The 13,105-nt window shown below is 49.0% G+C and overlaps 1 protein-coding gene across 6 annotated transcripts in view; it reads left to right on the top strand.

Annotated features, from left to right (window-relative positions):
- The window catches only part of nectin1b (nectin cell adhesion molecule 1b), a 142,194-nt gene that overhangs the window by 45,734 nt on the left and 83,355 nt on the right, over window positions 1-13,105 (top strand). For all 6 annotated transcript variants that reach the window (XM_028961230.1, XM_028961233.1, XM_028961232.1 and 3 more), the window contains exons 2-4: window positions 7,900-8,274; window positions 10,646-10,948; window positions 11,295-11,412. In XM_028961230.1, the coding sequence (XP_028817063.1) occupies window positions 7,900-8,274; window positions 10,646-10,948; window positions 11,295-11,412 (796 nt within the window). The remainder of the gene's footprint in view (window positions 1-7,899; window positions 8,275-10,645; window positions 10,949-11,294; window positions 11,413-13,105) is intronic.

Below are 13,105 nucleotides of genomic sequence, written 5' to 3'. Positions count from 1 at the left end.
TTTCGTTGTGACAGCCACATTGCCCATGATGAGCCACCAGCAGTATGCCGACAAGAGCTGCAGGTTCACCTACATAATGAGTGACTTTGGGCTTTGACAGCTTCTCCACACCGCCGCCATCATAGAGAAAAAAATGGGGGAAAAAAACACAAAATAAGTGAATATGAGGGAAATGTGACCCTCTGGATGTGTGGTGTGGAGAGGTTGTGTTACGAAGGCTGTGTTAGGTGGCTTGTGGTGCACAGCACCTTACTGTGACACTATTAAATTGTCATTTTTTTTGCAAGAAAATGGGTGAAATGCCAGTTATGTTCAGTTTCTCTTCCATTAATGCCATCTAGCTGCACATTTTCTGCCTTTCCAACGTGATTTAATACCATTTACTCAGGGTGTACGTGCAACTTACAAGTGATTGCTTGGGATTTGAACAGTCCCAGACATATCTTTAGGGTTGGACAATGGAACAGATGGACAAGGTAAAGCATTTGTCATGCATGGTTGTCTGCAGCTTTTTTTCCTTTTTTTGGCTGGACTTGTGATTCATTTCATGGCGGATTTGCTGAATCTGCAGCTCAGCCCAAGGTGGACCGTGCTGCGCTTCAAAAACAGCCCAAAGCTCCCGAATATTTACGACTTCCACTGCATTTACTGAGTCAAACGTTTTTTTTTTTTGTTCACTCGATGTTCGTAGACGTCACACTTTAGACACGTGCAAAATCATTTCTTATTGCTAGTATGTTTCCCGTGGATTAAATGCAGTCACATCGGTTATTTGTTGCGGCGCTTTGGCCCGTGCGCATTGTGATGATGGTTCCTTCTTCAGCACTTGTCCTGGACACTTCTTTAAAACCGTTGCAGACTGTTGCTCTAGAGCTTCCCCTGAGCCTCAGTGTGTTTGAAACCGAGTCACCCCCATGCTGGGGCTACTGCTTAAACGGAACATCCTAAGTGCAGTAATCTACTAAGAGGTGCTGCAACCCTGCAGGCCGAAACCGACTTTGGATTCAGAAACGTAGCCCTGGCCTGGCCTGGCCTGCATTCATTTCCCAAAACACACGATCCTGCGCTACAAAGCCCTATTCCTACATGGCATTGTTACTGATCCGGTTGCTCCTCACCTGTAAGATACCCGGCCTTGTTCGAGGCCCTTAAAGCCTGCCGATGTATTACCATTACTGAAAACGCTGCGGTGGGCCCGGGTGAGACTTGGCCACAGTTGCACGTTCTGATAAGGACTGTGTGCTTGGGATGGTGGGGGTTGAATGCATTTCCTTTCATAACTCTTACATTTTTAATACAACAAATTATAATTCCTTCATGTTAAATGCTGCTTGTTAATACCAAATGCAAATCTACTGTAAATGCACAAATGCACAAGCTCCCACACAACCCCACCTACTCACCAGTTCACACACACACACACACACACACACACACACAGACACACACTTACTGCACCAGTTAATACTGACTACGGTGCTGATTAATTCTTCCTCCCACTCCCTCCCTCCCATGCATGTATGGATCTGATGCAGATCCTGGGCACACGAGGCCCCGGGTGCTTCTGGCTCGGCACGTTGCCGCTAGCGACTTGTTCCTCTGGCCGCGCGGGTGTCAATCATTGACCACGTTGGAGTCACCACGCTTCCTTTCGCTACGTCACGTGGCGGCAGGTGGCAGGGTGTCCAGTATCAGGGTGATGTCATCCGCAGGCAGGTAGCGACAGACCGCCTCTGTTTGATTTCGTCTCCGGCACCAACCGAAACCGCAGTGTGCTTGTTTATAGTGCAGGGGGGAGAGGACAGAGGGAAACTGGAGGGGGACAAGTCCTCCCTGGGGCTTTCTGTTTACATTTCAAACGTACTGCTGACCTGACGCAATGCCACCCCCGCCCCCAGCTCACTCTGCCGCCTCGGCGTCGCACAAACACTCTTCATCCAGTATCGCCAAGGTCAAAGCTCAGTGTGATCCCACTAAGTACAGTTTTTTTTTCTTTGTAAAAAGATATTTGAGCTCAGGATGATGCATTCCCTTGACAAAAAAAAAAAAAACGCCTTCTAGATGCTCGGAGGAGAACTGCGTGGGCTTTGCCGTTTTTGACCTCGAGTCGCATGCATGCACGCTCAAACACGTACAGGGGTTACATGCCTTCGCATGAGGGGATGCTTTGATCCGTGCCCTGGAACACAGGCGGTAATAAGGCGACGATGGGTCAGTGTTATTGACGCAAAATGCCAAATATTAAAACATGCATGCGGAGGACTCCCACCGACTCTAAAATCCTACGTATGGAAAATGTCAACACACCCTGCAAGAAATGCGTGGATTAATATGAATGCATGATTTGAAGAGTCCATGTTCCATGTTCCACGGTTGTCAGATAATAAGAACCTGAATTGAAGGGTGGATGAAGGCTGCTTAGCTCACCACCTGTTCCACTGCCTTTCAGCTCAATGCAAATATTTGCCCATCGGCCGGAGATAGACGTACGTAATTGGTGAAACAGGAACTAAAGTGTGTTTACACACTTCGCTCCTCTACATCTAAATCCTCTATGTCTGTGTGATAAACACACATACACACGGATATTTCGCTTCATGTCACATTCTGAATATGAAATGATCTGAAAAATGTGACAACACCTGTTTTTTTCAAGATTAATAAACCAGAAATGATGCTTTTTTAATGCTTTTTTTCTCCCCCCCCACTGCAAATGTTCTTACGCAAACAAATATAAGCATACAGTACCAGACAGGAGTTTGGACGGACCTACTCTGTGGCGGTTATGGAGACTCCATATTAGGAGAAAGTGAAGTATGTTTGATGAATCTCATTTTTTTTTAGTTGGCTGCTTTGTTCACCATTGTCACCATGAAAAGCCGCTTCATGAGATGCTCATTAACATGAGTGAACGATAAGGAAGTCTTCACCTTAAGAATCTAACTTAAGGCGGTGGAGAGAAGCCAAGAGTTTGTTTACTGTTGTTTATCAGTTTGGCTGTCAGTTTATTTATTGGCCCCCTGCGTTCCACGTTGGGTTGCATCAATTCACGACCACACGCCGGGGCTGGACTGCCAGTGACAGCTGCATATCATTCATTCTGTGACAGTCATTTTCTTCCCTTTCTCCTACTATTGCATTATCTCCACACAGTGTTTTTCTGTTGTCCCCTAATGCGGCCGAACGGCCCTGTTTGCGGTGAGTGAATGAGCAAGGCTGTGTGGGCAGGACGCCCGTGTTTTCCCACAGGGGCAAATCAGGCCTGCCGTTGTGGCCGGTGCGAGGATAAGCTTTCCTGGCTGGAGGAGGTTGAGAAATGAATGGGCGCTCTTGTTTTCACGTGTTCTGCACGTGCGTGTATTCCGAAAACGGTTTCATCGGTGGAGGTGATCCTAAACTTTGTGCGGTGGGAACTGGGGCTGCGTAAAACGACCACCAAGAACCGTGGCACCACCCTCGGTGTCCCCACCACTGACCCAGTTTAGTGGCCCATGCCATTATCACCCCGGATTCCAGGATCATGGAAAATAACAGGCTTTCCATGAATGGCTTACAAAGTGCCCATTTAATGGGGCTGAATGGGAATATTGTGACATAATTAACTGCATTTACTAGTGGTGTAGTTAGCACTGGGAAACAAATGATTCCGTTTGTGGCCAGTGGGTCTGGCAGGGCTGGCGATTCCTCGGCTTTCCTGATAAACCCTAACCCTAACCCTAACCCCTTTAAAACGAGTCACTACATTTAGGGTCGACAGTTACATAAAGTAAGAGAATAAAGTATTACTCGTTCCAGTAAATCCTGGTCATTGATCACAGACAGTGGGGAAGCAAAATAGCCTTGTCTTTTGTGTGTGTGTGTGTGTGTGTGTGTGTGTGTGTTTCGCTCACGAAGGACGACCTCTTGGGTAGTTTTAACGCAGTTGATTCAGATTGCGTTAAACCCGGATGCCGCGAAGTGGATTTCTTCAACGTTCGCTGTGAAGGGTCGCCCGCCAGCGAAAGCCAAACAAGGCCCATTAGGAAGGAATGAGTTTGTTTAGCGGCGACGATATTTATCTTAACAACGTCCTCATGGGATCTGCTCGCGGGACTCCGACCGGTTTGCTAGACAGTCGGAAGCTTGAGGACTCTCACTGTTGCCCACCGGAGACACAATCTAGGACTTACTAAAAAAAAGATGCTTGACAGCCAAAAGAGTTATTATTAGGCGTCAGTCTCCGCTCGGGGCACGGGGGTGGCGTACCCCTGTCAGGCATGTCACGATTCCCTTCGGTCATAACGGTGAAATGGGACGTGGCCTGCGTGTCAACCCATCACCTGCGACCTCAACTTATTCTGTCTTTATGATGTGTCATGAGTGTCCAGCCTCCTCTATCTCCAAAAACTGGCCACACTTCATTAGGCTTACCTGTCTGGCTGGACAGCCCGGAGGGAGGACATAACCTTCTCTTCCGGCCATTATTTTACCCACACAAATGAGGCCCGGCATTGCTGCTCAACACTGCTGTTCCGTAAACCAAATAAAGAAACGTAATAAATCATTATTATTCTCAGCAGTAAGACAAGAAATGTTTGTATACAGTGCCATAGCCGAACCCGCCACTTTTGTAGACGGAGGTGCGGATTCCTGACTATAACCTGGTGATTTGTGCCGATGGGGCATGAAGACTCCCCACGTTTTGTCGTGTTGGTAGCGTCCTGAGAGCAGCCGGCACGTGGAAGGGCACCGGTGGCGTGACGTTGGCGAGGCGCGTTGCACGATTCTGCGTTCTGGAAATGCGGCTGAAGGTTTGAACCGAGGATTTGGTGTCACCTCACGAATCATTACAGCCCCAATAAAGCCAGATGTTAAGATCGGCGGCTTCCCGTCTACTCCTGGTTTTCGCGCCGCGAAAGTACTACCCTACGCCACTGTGGGATCCGGAGGTTCTACGTTGCGACGAGCATCGGGCTTCAATTAGGACCCCTCCACCCGCCCCAGAATGGGCCTTCGTTCCTGCTACGGCGCGGGGAACTCGGCACTTTGTAATTAGACCCAGATGGCGCCGGCAGGGAGGCCCGAGTTTATTTACAGCAGCTGCAGGCCGGGCCGCGGAGGGCCGCCGGTCGCCCCGCCGTACCGTACCGGACCTGCCCGGCCCGCTATTGTCCGCGAGTCACGCCCGGCTCGTCCCGGGGTGTTCCGCTAACCGATGTTGGCAAGCCTCGCGCTGCATTGTTGGCTCGGCAGGTGTTGCGGTATATCTGGCGCCGTCACGGCCGATAATCCGAGCCGTAACTCGATGGAGTGGCCGCGCCCCGAGCCCCCGGGGGCGCGCGGGGACACAGGTGCTTCCCTAGGCGCAGGAGACGGGGCCGTCGGTGCTCTCTGTCAAACTCAATTAGTCAATCAATCCGTCGGCTGGAAATCCCTGATATGATTGCAGGAGCGGCCGCGGCGTGGCGCGGCGCGTGGCGTCATTGTTGGAGGGGGGAAGTGGGAGAAGAAGGGGGCGCAGTCTTCGGAACAGGACTGGCGGCTCTCCGCCCGCGATTTCTTTCCAGCAGGTGCCGTACAGGGACGCCATTTTGCAAGCGGAGCACGAAGCGCCCCGGCAAACGCGGCCAGAGGAACTCTTTTCGGATGGAAAGCGGTGCTTTGTTTACCGGCGCACAAGGTCGGCCGCAGACCGTGAAATATTTCAGTCGTACGTCTGGTTCCACGGAGGGAACGTGCTTGTCTTTTTTTGTTCTTAGGAAGCGCAATTAATCATCGAAATTTTGAGCCGTGACTCACATATGCCTCGTACAAAAAGTGCTATTTCAGCCATCCGATGAGATCATTACAAGTCACACCGTGAGACGCGGGGCTAATAAACTTGGTACAGTTATGTACAGTTATGACGCCTGTTGAATTGCGGGCTACGGTGCAAGGTAGTAGAAGGCGTGCGTGAACGGAACAAGATGAACGTCACGTTCTTTTCTCTGCATGTGAGGGGGTTATTGAGGGGGGCTACGTGCGATTTGGGTTTTGAGCACTACGTTGCGTTCATAAATATGTCATGTCATGGTGCATTTTTATTACTCGGTAGATCATAGCACATACTGTGAGATGGTCATCAGAAAAATGAGCCTCACTGCATGAAGTAAGATGGCGTTAAGGAACCCACAACCAAAGGTGTCTTTGTTTTGTCTTTCATCTGTCTAAAATGGTAATAAATACATTTAGCTAAATACTAAATTCAAAAAGATTTAGATTTTGAGCCACTTTCAACACCAAAAATCTAAAATTTTTCCAACATTGTAAATTGTACAGGTGCAACACATGACTATTCCCCTTGATATGTTTTACACACTGTTTTATTATTCTCATTTACTTTCTATTTTGGTGCAATATCTATGTAACATATGTATTATAAATGGGCATCAACTGATATGTAAAAGGCCTGAGTTGAGACCCCCCCCCAGGTCTCAGCTCAGGTCTCACCAGTTTCTGTGAGTGATGCAGTAGTTTCTGCCTTTTGGGTATGAGATCACATTTTTGTTTGTGTGTGTGTGTGTGTGTGTGTGTGTGTGTGTGTGTTCACTCTTGAGTTTCCACAGATCCCACCCCCCAAAGGCCCCCGTAACCAAATGAAATCCCATTGTTGTGCAAATTGATGTGTTCATGTACACACGTCGGTCTGCTGTGCCAAGTGGAAATTTTACCAATGAAATAATTGTCCTTTTCTGAGAATAATACATGTTTGTGTGTGCGTGTACGCGAGCCTGTTGAAGCATGCTTGTGTTTTTGGTTGTGTCTGGAGTTTACGACTTCCATGATGAACAGTTGAAGTTTGCGTCGTCTCTGGCGGTGAGTGCGTTCTTCTCCACTGGAGATAATGAGCTCTTTGGGCTGTTCGTAAATAAGCAGAGGACACGGGCTGGGACGTGCCTGAGCAGACATCACCTGCAGGCCAGATCCAGGGGTGGAGAGAGGAGAACGAGAGATAAATCTGTCCTGGCCTTTCTCAGATAACAGAGATCAGTTAAAGACAACGGGCCGTCCCAGTGCGGGAACCCATCTGTCCTCAGCCGCCGATTATGAGATGGACCCCTGGGCTCCGTCAGGTCCGGAGATGGAGACAATTGGTGGGAGGGAAACAGGGGCTAAGATAGACAGGGGCGGACAGCATTGACACTTTGACCTTCAGTGGAAGGAGTGGAAATGGTCAATCAACAAGCCGTTGTGGGTGTAGCACTGCGGAGGATCATGGGAGCACAAAAATCAATATTAACGTACAGATCATTATTGTAAAGCGGTGTGTTTGCCTGCTGATTCCATGTGATTAATTGTGCACCCCTGGGGGGTCGTTGGAATCGTGCAGCATTTGGAAAGAAAATGAAAGTCCTGTTGCGAACTCTTGCTTAGGGAGGGGGACTCTTGTGTTTTCACCAAACCCTCCGAGCAAGTGGCGTTCCGTCGTTCTGCTAATTGCTTTTTTGGGCCTTTTTTTAACACGGTTAATGCAAGTTTGAAGGGGGGGCACTTGCGCAGGATCCCTGTATCGTTCCCCATTTAATAGGCACTTCAGGCTGTTACTGAACAACTTGTGAATAAAAAAAAGTAATTAAACTCAGAGCGTCCCGGCCAGGTTGCGGGAGGGAGGGAGAGAGAGAGAGAGACGGGGTTCTGGGGGCAACGTAGCGTTTTTGTCGCCGCTTTGTCATGGATTGGCCGTCTTTTGTGTTATAAACACTACTTACACACAATGCAGACTCTAGACGTTGCCATTATGGTGTAATGACTCCCTTTTGGCCAATACGGAACCTGCGAATTTGTATATGTGTGTGTGGCTTTACAAGCCGGAGTGCAGTGTGTGTGTGTGTGTGTGTGTTCTCCTCGTTAACTGAGCTCCCTCTTCCTCTGTGTCCACAGTCACCAATGGGCAGAGCGTGCAGATGGACCCGGTCAAGTCGGGATTCGTCGGCTCGCAGGTGGAGCTCCGCTGCCAGTTCCTCAACAGCAAGCCGCCGGTGAAGATCTCGCAGGTCACCTGGCAGAAGTTCGTCAACGGCACCAAGCAGAACGTGGCCATCGCCAACCCGTCCCTGGGCGTCTCCGTCCTGCCGCCCTTCAAGGACCGCGTCAGCTTCAAGCACCCGGCCGTGCGCCAGCGCACCACGCCCTCGCTGGAGGACACCACCATCGTGTTCAACAACCTGCGGCTGTCCGACGAGGCCGCCTACATCTGCGAGTACACCACGTTCCCCGCAGGCAACCGGGAAAACATGGTCAACCTCACCGTCTTCGGTAAGCGTCGCCAGAAACCACCGCGCCACCTCACACAGACGAACGGCCTCTCAAATCACATGCTGCGCCGTTCTCTAATAACACAGCGGTGAAGCCGGTTAACGGGTTGCCAGATTGCTTCCAGAGGGCTGAGGGCGGCATTCAAACAAACAAACAAGCCCCAAAACACCTTCGCAGCATCATTTAAATATACATTTTTAACTTAAATGTTAACTTTTTAATGTGGCCAAGTTTCCCATGAACATAAGGCAAAAAATATTTTTTCGGCAATACTTCGCCAGAACAAACATAAGTAAGGAATATGCTTTTTATGTAAGGTGGTTTGTGTGGATAGGGTGCCATGGGATTGATGGAGCTGAATGAAACAAACACATGGAATTTAATGTAAGGATGGTTTATCTGAACACAGCCCTGGCCTCTGAGCTCCATCACACTTTCGCACTTTTTCACGTATAGAAAGAGAAGTCCCTGCACTTTGCTGTTTGTATGAAATATTCCAAACTGGGCATCCAAAGTTCTCTAATCTGTACAAATATTGTACGAAGGGTTCACACCCTGCAATACCGTTGAAGTGTCTCAGGACCGGTGGTCTGGTTAAGCCCCACAGTGAGAAAGACCTCCTGGTTTGGTGGCTTGGCAGTTGTGCTACTATTACAATAAAACTGAATGAAATGCTCTAAAATGCTTTTAGGTGGTCTTGAGCTATATCGACTACATCACATTTAAACAAAAAGTGCTCTGCAGCAGTTTGTTTCTCCTCAGGAGCCCTGAAGAGGGAGCATTTATAGACGTATACGATCCCTCATGAGGTAAAAGCCGAAAAAAAAAGCAGACCTTCATGTCTGGGTAGTCCGAAAAGAAATAAGTACAGAAACAGAAATCAATAAAGCTATTCCAATTTATCGGGCTGATGCAGCTTCGCAGGAACGCTGCAACAGCAGTAATCCCGGCCTCGGAGGATGGCGGGGAACAGAGGTGTAGTTTATCTAATGGCAAGTCGGCGGAAAGAAGAAATGCGGAAAAGAAATGGCGCGCCGCCTCTGATTAGGCATCTAATTAGAACGTGAGTGGTGGCGTGTTCGCCATTAAGCCAGTGAAATGGGGAGGCTCTGGCCTCAAAGAGTCCCCGCTGCCAGTGCACCCTGCCGCTCCCCCCCGCGCCCCCTCACCTCAAACAGCCGCGCAGGAACCGGCGTGCTGATAAACCTGCCGACGCTGTGCAAAGCGTACTCTTCATGTCCTATCAGCCACACACACGGGCACACGCAGTCACAGACAGCAGCCATTTTCCATCTGCAGTGTTAATGCATGTACAAAGCACAGGAAGATGCAGGGCTGCAAAATATTGCATATCAGTTACAAAAATGTGTGCACATATCCCTGATAAATAGTATTATAAAGATAATATGATGTATAGTATATATATTATGTGGTATGATTCCTGTGTGATGATTTCTTAAGTGTATTCAGTGACGAGATACAAGTATATAAATGCCATTCCCACATTTTTGCAATGTTGACAGACTTGATGTTAATGCCGATACTGGGTTTAATATTGAGTATTTCCAAATGAATCATTGATTATAATTATGTATTGAGATTTTTTTAGGCTTCATGGTAGTATAAAAACTACATATGGTTTGTAATGAAACACACACACACACACACACACACACATGATTTAAAGTGCTTTCATCACTGCTGCCGCACTCCAGTGTGAAATGGCTGATTGGTATTAGTCCCCCCAAACATACACCATGCATGCACGTGTTGTACACTAAGCACCCTACAAAGGTCACGCACAGATTAATATATGTAAATGTGTGCCGAATCACACACATGTGCACACGGGCCAAAACACACTCACACATCCTCCTTTCTGATGCAGAACAAGTTAATTGCTAATTGGCAACTCACAAAGGATTTTATTTGGATGACTTTGGGCATTTGGGAAGGCAAGTGGCTGCTGCATCTGTTTATGCTTTCCACTAACGCATTCGCTTTGAACGCATTTGGAAAAAAAAAAAAAAAACGAGGGGAGATGCGTTTACTTGATTTGCGCTGCCACAAAACAGCTCTTATCTTTCCCCTCCATCATCTCTGTGTCATTTAAATGGCAACTGCAGCTACGCTTAAGGCCAGTCAAACGTGAAACGGTGAAGATAAATGGCTTTGGAATTACGGCGTGCGTGAAAAATGTATTTAAAAACTGTTTGTCAAAAAGCAATTTGGCATTTTACCGAGGCTTGGGGGGGGGTTCGATTTGTGCCCCACGACTGACGTCTCGGAAAAGCGTCTGTGGCTCAGATGTGAAGGTGATAAGTGTCTCATCGTGCCTGTTCCCCCGGGTTGTCGGTTTTGTTTTCTTCAGCTCGGCCAGTGACCCGCATGACCCTGACCTCGCCCACCATCGTGGCCCGAATCCCCCGGCGCAAGATGACGGTGGCGACCTGCGTGTCGGCCAACGGGAAGCCGCCCAGCGTCATCAAGTGGGAGCCCCAGCTCAAGGGTGGCGAGGCCACCTTCCAGGAGACCCGCAACCCCAATGGCACGGTGACGGTGCGCAGCAATTATGTGGTGACGCCCAGCCGGGAGACCCACAGGCAGAAGCTCACTTGCATTGTCACCTACCGCAACGAGAAGATCACGGACCACGTCGTCCTCAATGTGCAATGTAGGTGTCTCTCGTATCACCAACAGAAAACGACTCATAACACCCACTTTAATTGAACATGTTATTATTATTATTAATATTAATGTAGTTCATGTTCATGGATAATAACTGTGACACATTGAGGATGTTAATATTAATAATCAGTAATAATTATCGTGGCTTATCTGTCTGTCTGTTTACACTGGCACACCTAAAACAGATTTAAGGTAAATTAAGGTGAATGTAAATTTAAGGTGCTGCCATTTTACTGTTCAACGGAAAAAGAACAGTTTACCCTGACTGACCGGTAGCGTCGGCTCTAATCAGTTTCCCTTTTCCACTCATTTAACCCGCCTCCGTGCCACAGACGAGCCCGAGGTGAAGATCGAAGGCTTCGACGGGAACTGGTACCTGAACCGCCAGGAAGTCCAGCTGACCTGCAACGCAGACGCCAACCCGCCCGTTACCATCTACCAGTGGAAGCTGTGAGTTTCGTGCATTCTGTTTGCCCCAAAACCAGAACACGGATCTTGGAGCGCGAAGGCGTATTAACAAGTCTGACGGCATTTATCAGACGCCCCTATCCAGAGCAACTTCTAGTCAGCACTTACAGGGACAGTCAGGGACTGGAGCAACTCAGGGTTAAATATCATGCTCAGGAACACAATGGTAGTAAGTGGGGCTTGAACCTGGGACTTTGTGGTGTGTTGGTTCGTATGCGAGTGTCTAACCTACCAGGCCACTACTACCACAAATGATGTAGACCAGGAAACAGTACATTTCTGCAGTTTTCAGGGCGGTTTATGCTTGGAGCTGGCACTGTCTATGGGCACGTCTGGCTACGGGGTCTCCTAGATTTTGTGCTTTGAGTTGAAGGGTCACGTCTGACGAAAAACACTGACCACACGTACTGTCATGTAGCCAAGCCAGATAGGCTTATAAGCACACAGGCATGCACAGACAGTGTACCACAAGGGCCTAAAAATGAGCCAACAAACGGTAGCCAGGAGAGGAATAATCCACGGCACTCTGTAAACTAGGTTGAAAAATGGCTGTGTGCCTTTGACCGCCTTCCTGAATAAGAAGCATTGTGATGTTTAACTGGCGAATGAAGCGGAGTAAATAAATAGATATTTCGCCACCACGTGTAATACGACACACACAAAACGAGCGAAATAAAAACGAGAAAAAATTCTGATACTGCTGGTTACATGACGACTTTCATAGCGCGTTTACCGGCAGCTTATTTTCTATGTGCACACACCCACTTTAACGTCTCCTGTACAATAAAAAGAAGTCGTGGATGGGCCTATCACAACATTATGTTGTGGGTAGTGGGTAGTAGCCTAGTGGGTAACACACGTCTATGAACCAGAAGACCCAGGTTCAAATCCCACTTACTACCATTGTGTCCCTGAGCAAGACACTTAACCCTGAGTGTCTCCAGGGGGGGACTGTCCCTGTCACTACTGTTGTAAGTCGCTCTGGATAAGGGCGTCTGATAAATGCTGTAAATGTAAATTATGTGATTTTAAAATATTGTTAACTTATCATTAGTGTCGTACATTTCTTCCGCATGCCGTTCACCAAGTTTCGACAAAACCCCCGTGTTACGGCATCGCGCCCATAGCAGCCAAGCGATGTTGTCGCTCTTCACTTCCTCCTCGCCGCCCCAACGGCTGCCGCTCCGCCTCCGACTCCAGTCGAGACCTGCAAGCTGGTTACAGTCGCCGCCGGCCGCTGCGCCGCGGTTGAGGACGGGTGACACCGCGCCCTCCGGGGGAACAGATAGGGCTTCTGAGAGAAGAGCGCCATTGTTTCCGTCGGATCCCAGCCACCGTGCGCTCAGACAATGAGAGCAGAAAGACCTGTTTTCACTGTAGCCGCGCGTGTACGTTGGCGCAGGCCTCAGCTCGGCGGTGGGGGTGACATCATCGGTTTGCATGGCAAATGAGCAGGACGCCCGCGGCCCTCGTCGCACAGGCAGCCGCATCGCAGGGCGACGCAGGGAGACGTCCAAGCAGAGCTGCCGCGGCGACGCTGTCTTCCCTCCGGTTCCGGCCGTGGGACTCAGCGGAGCGGGGGGGGGGGGCGTGGTCGGTGCTGGCCTGTTAAAAATGAGGGAATTATTCGCCGAAATTGAGAGATAAATGTGGCAATTTGTCCTGTAATTGCTCG

Source organism: Denticeps clupeoides, chromosome 19 (assembly GCF_900700375.1).
Source record: "Denticeps clupeoides chromosome 19, fDenClu1.1, whole genome shotgun sequence".
NCBI classification, from domain to species: Eukaryota; Metazoa; Chordata; class Actinopteri; order Clupeiformes; family Denticipitidae; genus Denticeps; species Denticeps clupeoides.
Note: the sequence above shows the minus strand (reverse complement) of the source record. Positions and strands in the feature narration are given on the sequence as shown.